Raw genomic sequence first — 7,612 nt, 5'->3', positions numbered from 1 at the left:
CAAACCACCTTTGCTGAGCTTGCCCTCTTGCCTTCTTTTGCGTGGGCACTGAGGACACTGGTTGCCTTTATAGAGCTGAATCTGGTCTGATCCTGGGTCTCTTTTGATTTCTTGCTCTTATGCTTCCTCTGTGACCTCTGGGAGCACAGCAACAGACATGGCCCAGAGTAGGTGCTTGCTAAACATCTATAAGCAAATGAGGAGGGAGACATCACTGGCCCTTCCCTGCTTTGAGCAAGGTCCCTGGCTGCCAACAACAGGCTAGAGTGGGCATTCCCCACCATTACTGGGCTGGCAAGCAAACCAGGGATGTTTACACTAAAGCTCAAGGCAGGGTTGGGTTAAGAGGTGGTGGTGTACCCTCCAGGTGGGGCTAGTGTATCCTTCAGAGTTAGTGTTTATTGTTGGAGAGGACAGGATGTCTTGGAACCTGGGGGTCATGTTTCCAGGGGACAGCAGAAAACCCACATTAAGAGAGACTTGGGGTCTCAACCGGAAGTACCTTCTTCTGACCGAAGGCAGGCAGTGGGAGGCCCCTCAAGCCTGGCACCCGAGGGGTTTGGCTAATTCAGAGTTGACCAAGATTATGAGCAGCCACCTGTTCTAAAAGGAGAAGGGGAGCCTTGGTTTCTAGGTGACCCTTCTGATCCCCAGGTCCACAGAGAAGGGAGAGTTTTCCCGTCCATCCTCCAAGGACTGGGGCCAAGAACATTCCCATCACTCGCTCAGAATGACATCCCTGATGGATGACTTCCTGCCTTCTATTCCCAAGACGGTGAGCTCCATCAGGGCAGGGGCTGAAGCAGTCCACCTGTCTCTGGGGCAGGAGTAGTCTTGAGTTTAGATCAGAGTGTTCTCCCTACTAGACTTATAGAGTTCTTGGGGAAAGCTAGACTCTCTGGGTAGGGTACAATCTGGTTGGCAGGGGTTCCTTCTATTCTTCTCGTTCTCTTGGGGGGACATTACAATAGAGTCCCTATAGTATATTCTCACAGTATATGAGAGTTAGGGCTCCTCCCTTAGTATCTGCCAGTCCCAAAGAGACCTCCCAGGCTGGACCCCAACTCACCCACGAGGCCTTTCAACAGCTTCACATCCAGCTGCTGGAGGATCTCACCGATCAGAGGACATACCTAGGTCCCCACCACAAAGACGATTAATCAGCGATAGGAAGGAACTGAGGTTTCTGAGGCAAGAAACCCCTGCACCCCTGGATTCTAGTAGGATTCAGTCAACCATTAGGAGCCATGAACAGCACATCCATGCCCCACATCCTAAAGCCTCACAACTCTGAGGTGGGGACTTCAGCTGCCTGTGCCACACATGAGGATATGGGACACTTAGGGTGGCTGTCCCTTGCTTGTGGTAATAATAATAATCTCATGGCAATTGGGATTTGCTGTTAGGCCCAAAGCCCAGGGTTAGAAGATCTCTGTTAAATTACCCAGACGTGTGCCTTGATCCTCAGACTCATGGAAGCCTGCAGGGCAGGTGGAACTCCTGGATACCTTACCTGACTTTCTACTAGGTTCGGAATAACTTTCCCCAGGCTTTCTCGGAGGTTGTGGAGAAAATGTTTCATCTTGGGTGGGACTTCCCTAGGAAAAGAGGTGGGAATTCAGGACAGAATAAATCAGTCCAGGCCACACCAACGCTGGGAGGTAGGTACTGAATACACTCTCCTATTCCAAATCCTTACTTGACCTTCTAGGGAGGTATTCTTGCTAGCCTTAGTCAATGGGGACCCAGAGAGGTGGCATGACATGGCCAAGGTCACACAGAGAGTAAGTGCTGACTCTTGCAGGACCACGGCAGGAAAGCATCAGAGTTCATGGTCTTCCTCTTCCTTGTCAATGTCTGCTGCAGCCTAAGCTGGCACCACAGCCTGATGATTATGTGGGCAAGCATGAAAGCGTTGTGGCCCAGCACTCGGGAATTACAGGGAGAAGTAAGCATACTCCTCACTGTGGTGTGTTGAGACACACAGCTGATCCGCCATCCCTAGACCTCCCTGCAACTCCTGGTGTCTCATTAGGCTGGGAGCCTGGCACTAGGGACTTCTGGAGCAATACTTGGACATATCTTCATAAGATGCTTAAAAAGACCAGAAAGGCATTCTCGGAGAGATATCGCTATGCGAGTGACAGGTGGCAGAGGATCAATGGTCACAGAACCAGGCAGGGGTAAGGACAGAAGGCTCAGGAGGCTTTCCTGAATTTGTTATTCTCCTCAAAGGTTTTGGGGTGGGAACCAAGGGGAGATACTTATTTCTGTGGTGGGTGGAGAATGGGGTGGGGTCAGTGACCATAGGGTTTCTGTGAGAGGGGCACAGGGGGAGCAAGTCCTGGTGAAGTGATGAAGTCTGCCTTGGCCTCATGAGGACACAGGGGGACGATATAAGCCACAGCTGCTCATGGGTCTGGGATACCCCAAAAGGGCGGGAGGCCTTACTCAGTGGACATAGATGCACCATCACTGTTGGGCTCCATGTGGCATCTGCCCATCACCAGCTCCCTCCGGCCAAACTCATCTTTCTCCAGCCAGGACTCTGCAGCAAGGCCCATGCGGGCATGCGTCTTGATGATATTAGAATTGAAAGGCCTGTGGTGAGAGAGGAGGAGGCAGAAGGGATGGAGAAGGAGGTGGGGGAAGCCAGCAAGAAGAGCGGCAAAGCCAGGCACCACCCACTGTCCTCCCAACAACCGTGTCTGCTAAAGCCTAGGTTTAAGTAAGGAGAAAGCAGCCATGGACCGTGGATACCTCTATGCTTGGTTTTCTTTTTCTGGTGCTGGAAACAGAATGCAAAACCCGGGCGGGCTAAGCTTGGGCTCTACCCCTGAGCCCACTCCCACACTCCTCCCCACTTCCAACTTGGAGTGACATTTGAAAGTTGCTTAAGGAGGTCATTTTAGGAGTTTTGGGAAATTCAAGAGTTTAGAGTAAGCTGCTATTTTAAGAACTTTTCCAAGTGGGTGCAGCTCCTGACTCCCTTACAGGAAGTTTGAGCAGGAGAGAAATGAGCAGAGGGAGAGGAAGAGTGGCTACCCCATTCTTCCATGGGACCTTCCTGCTGATCTCACAAATGACCCCTTCACTATGAGCGTCATCTTATCTTTGCTGCAGAAGAAGAAACCAAGGTTCAGGGCAGAGTGACTCATCCCAGACCACAGTATGTCAGTGCAGGGAGTCAGGATTGGAGTTGGGGCCCCCTGATATGGCTTTCCTAGTCTATCACCCTGCCTCACCCCACCCTGAGCTCCCAGGTCCCCCAAGAAGGAGGAACAGTGCCTGAGAAACACTGCTTTGTTGGGTAGGACTCACAGTCGGAATTCAACGTCAAATTCCAGTGTGATGTTTGTCGAGAACCACTCTTTAGGCAGCGCCATCTGGATCCCATCACAGTCCAGTTGCACATTGGTGATGTTGATGCTACCCGTAGAAAAAGGAGAAGCCCCACCAAGGTGAGGCATGGCAACTCAGAAGCGAGGCCAGCCTTGGCTGCAAGGAGGGGCTGGGAATCAGAGCTTGGTGAGGAGACTCTGGCAGCCTGGGCGGCCAGCTTTCCCAGGGTTCCGGAAACATTCCCCACAGCTGTGGACTGTGCAGTCCAGAGCCAGATGTTGACAGACAGGACCCTCCATCCCAGGACACTGGGCCCCCTCTCAGACCAAGACTCCCTTCACGATAGACTGCTGTGTCATCTGTCTGGGACTCCGCAGGGAAGCTCCTCGGTTCCACACTCCACCCCCACTTGCTGCCTGCAAACCACTTTGACCTACTTGCAATATGCATGAGTGTGAGCACCTCCGCTCACACCACCTCTTTAGTTCCTTCCTGGGTTACCTAGGCAGCCTGGGTGGCCTTCATACAGCCCCTTGTCCCCTGGTTCCTCCCTACTCTTGGAATAAGATACAAACTGTACAATAGAATGGCACTTCCAGGGCGGAACGGAGACCTGGGAAGTAGAAGGTTCAAGGGAGCAGTCTCAGTGGCTCTGGGTGGGATGTATCCAGTACTGCCATGGAAACCCCAGCTCCCAAGGGTTATCTATCCCATGTATTTACCACAGAAGCTCTGTGCAGGACTGTCAGGGTTTCTAGCCTCTCCTCCAGTGGGACTATCACTGTGACTGTTTACCTAATGAGAACCCAAGATTTGTGAGCAGTGTAATCTACTACTTATGCAGAGCCACAAAGCTATGCCCCACTTGAATAGGGGTTCCAGGGTCTAGTTGCAGCCCTGGCCTTGTTTGATACCCAGATGTTTATCCAGGCTCTGTTTTGTGTCCCTATTTTACAGGTGAGGTTGGAATGGCCAAACAATTTCCCCAAAGTTGGCGGCAAAGGTGGGCTTGAAGTACCGCAGACATATCTGCTACTGAGCTGTTATTGCTAACCGCCCTGCTGTGCCACCTTCCTAAACAGCTCCCCACAGACGCCTCCAGCTTGCTCACATTCGGGCTTTGTGTCTTGCCTTCCTTGAGTTTGAATGCCTTCTTTCTTCAGAAGCCTTGCTCTCTGTTTTGTCCTCTGACCCAGAGGTCCCTAGAGTGCCCCCAGAGTGCCCCCAGAGTGCCCCCAGAGTCTAGAGAGGGATTCAAGGTCTCACCTGATCTCTTGCTGCTGATGAAAGTTCACGCCACCAATCAGCCAGCCTACCATCCCTGGGGCCACTATCCCTGAGACATTCAGACGGTCCAGGAGTTGCATACTCTGGATTCGGCCTTCAGCGTTGTGCTTCAGGAGGCCCTGCGCAATAACTGGGAATGGAGAAGGGATGGTGATGTTCAAATTGCTGTGTAAGAATGGGGTACAGGGAAAATAGGCCTGGTGTGAGCCCAGGGGATCCTCTTTCTTCTGAGCACTTATTCATGTCTCCAAGTCTCCCACAGAGAAGAAATGAATCCATTTTAAGAAGTTTCCTAGTAGAAACTGTGGCTGAGGATCTCTCCGAAACAACAACAACAACACCAAAAGCAAAAACCAAAACCATCAGTTTGGATTATGATACGGAAATGGACTGCAGAGATGGCTTAGTGGTTAAGAGCATTGACTGCTCTTTCAGAGGACCTGAGTTCAATTCTCAGCACCCATATGGCAGCTAACCACTGCCTGTAACTCTAAGATCTCTGACACCTTCACAATACATGCGGGCAAAACACCAATGCACATAAAAGCAAATAAAAGAAATTAAAAAAGAAAGTCATCTACTCTGCAACAAAAACTACACATTCTCAAGAAATCAACTTGAGAAACTATGCTCAAAACTTTTCTAAGATTTTATGGGGCATAGAACAAAATCTGATTAACAACACACTAAGCCTATGGGCAGGGTCTCCCAATGTGAAGAAACTCATTCTTCTAAATATACAGACAGATTGAATGTGGGTGTGATCAGATGTCCAGAGGAAGACTTTGAGAACAACTCAACACCCTTGAAAATTCATACGTAAGAATAGGAAAAGTCTGTCAGAAAAAGCAGTGATCCACAAAGATGCAACAATGAAAGTGTTAGGTTACAGAGGCGGCTCTCTAAGCAGGTGGAGAACAAGGAGGAGTCTTGGCTTGGCCGTTTGGCCGTTTAGTAGATGGTCTGGGAAGCTGACTCATGTGGGCAGAAATGAAGTTGATTCTTTACTTTCCATGCACAGATGCACACAAAGATAAATATTCATTGTGCGGAATAACATCCTCAGTGTGGAAGGTAAAACTAGAACAGTGTTGAAAGAGACACCTAGAGTGATTCCCGGATGTGAGGAGACCTTCAGACTCAAAACACAAACTACATCATGAGATATTGGTGATTTTGAAACTGTTCTTGTTTGGTGAAGTCAACAGGTGCCATTTTGCAGGAGTACTGCCCACCTTCTGTTCTGTCTGCAGATCCAATCAACCATGGATTGGAAATATCTGGAAAATTTGCCTGTGTCCTGAGCATCCCCAGTCTTTCTTCTTGCTGTTATCTATTGAATAATCCATAACAGTTATTTGCATGTCATTTGCATAGTCTAAGATCTAATGAGTAATCTGGAGATGGTTTCAAGTGGGAGGAAGGATTTGTATCAGTTCTGTGAAAACACTGCTCCATTTTATGTAAAGGGTTTGAGCATCCAAAGGTTCTAGGATCTAAGGGGAAACCTGGAACCAATCCCCATGGGTATCTAGGAACAACCGTGTTTGATATAGTGCCTTCCTGGTAGTAAATACATTTAAATAAGGTCATGGGGTTGGTCCTAATTTGATAGAACTGGTGTATTTGGAAGAGGAAGACATCAGGTATAATCCTTCTCTGAAAGACTATGAGAGGGTGCCATCCATAAGCCAGCAAAAGAGGTCCCTCCCCAGATACCAAACATATCAGAAGCTTCAACTTGAACTTTCAACTGCCAGAACTATGTGAAAAATAGCCATCTGTTGTTTGACTCCACTGCCACCACCCCAGGTCCACCCTACCTATGGCATCTTGCTTTGGCAGCACTGACTGGTTGATACAGGTGGATGCCCTCCAGTAGTGGGGAGATATGTTCTCTTACAAGTGAGATGAGTGTACAACAGCACAGCAGTTTAAAGAAGACTCCAACATTTTTAACTAAATCGAGCTTACATCTCTTCTGGATATCTCTATCCAAGAAGAGTTCTCCCACGTGTTCTAACAGGGACATGTCCAAGGTCATTCATGTCATTGTTGCTTACAGCAATGGGAAGATACAGTTTAGGTGACAGGCCCGAGGGAGCAGTTAATTACATGGAGGTAATGAATGTGTGGGCTTCTGTGCAGCAGCCAAGGCAACTGAGATGCCAGCTGTAGAGCGAGAAGTGAAAAGCAGAGCAAGTGACCAGTCAGGGTCATATGAATTAAAACACTTCCTGCAAAGGATGCAGGCATGGCTTGCTGTTTTAAGACAGAGTCTTACCATGTAAGACCAGGCTGGCCTCAAACTCAGAGATTTGTCTGTTTCTGATTTTCAGGTGCTGGGATTTAAGACATGCACAACCATGCCCTGCTGGATACAGACATAGACACACATGCTAAGTACATGGCAGTTCCTGACAAGGTCTGTAAGGGAATAGGAATAGGATAAGGGAGAAAGAGAAAATGACATAAAACAAGAGACTGTATGCCATGAATTGGAAAAGTGTAACTCAGACTTGATTTTGTTTACTTAAGGTAAAAGGGAAAAATAAATAAATAAATAAATAAGCAAGCAAACAAACAAATAATAAATAAATGAATTGATTAGATGAGAGGCTGACCCAAGGTGGTTCAGCAGTTAGTGGTGAGGCCCAGGCTGTGACTTCCCCACACCCTATGGACAGCAGGCCATGCCCAGGGGTAAGCTCACTTCTCGCTAGGGTAGGCCTTCCATCCTTGTAGGCTGTGGTCAGTCCGGGCCAAGGCTGCTTGAGCAGGCCTGAGGGCAAGGCTAACAATGCCAGGAGGAGGACCAGGAACCTGCAGAGTGGATTCATCTCAGGAGCTGGCACCTGAGCCTGCAGGTGTCAGCAAGGGTCCAGCAGAGCCAGGCAGCTGACTGTGAGTATGGCCGCCCAGATGGGTGGGCTTGTGGCTTTCTTCAGGCAGGTGGCTCCACAGCTGCCCCCAGCATGCTGTG

General features: G+C 49.1%; 1 protein-coding gene across 1 annotated transcript; it reads right to left on the bottom strand.

Moving 5' to 3' along the window:
• Window positions 1-568: 568 nt before the first annotated feature.
• Bpifa3 (BPI fold containing family A member 3) lies at window positions 569-7,469 on the bottom strand. Its single transcript, XM_075962839.1, has 7 exons — window positions 7,343-7,469; window positions 4,609-4,759; window positions 3,322-3,429; window positions 2,452-2,601; window positions 1,514-1,598; window positions 1,070-1,133; window positions 569-603 (listed from the first exon to the last, which is right to left on the bottom strand). Exons 1-7 carry the CDS (start codon window positions 7,467-7,469, stop codon window positions 569-571), a joined length of 720 nt encoding a protein of 239 aa, XP_075818954.1.
• Window positions 7,470-7,612: the final 143 nt, after the last annotated feature.

The sequence above is a fragment of the Microtus pennsylvanicus genome, chromosome 2 (genome assembly GCF_037038515.1).
Source record: "Microtus pennsylvanicus isolate mMicPen1 chromosome 2, mMicPen1.hap1, whole genome shotgun sequence".
NCBI lineage: Eukaryota > Metazoa > Chordata > Mammalia > Rodentia > Cricetidae > Microtus > Microtus pennsylvanicus.
This window is presented reverse-complemented; position numbering and strand designations above follow the sequence as displayed.

Coding starts and splice junctions, on each gene's coding strand:
- Bpifa3 (XM_075962839.1), bottom strand. CDS start 7,469: ATGAATCCACTCTGCAGGTTCCTGGTCCTCCTCCTGGCATTGTTAGCC. Junction 1,134..1,513: donor CGAACCTAGTAGAAAGTCAG/GTAAGGTATCCA, acceptor GTGGGGACCTAG/GTATGTCCTCTGATCGGTGA. Junction 604..1,069: donor GCTGTTGAAAGGCCTCGTGG/GTGAGTTGGGGT, acceptor TTCTCCTTTTAG/AACAGGTGGCTGCTCATAAT.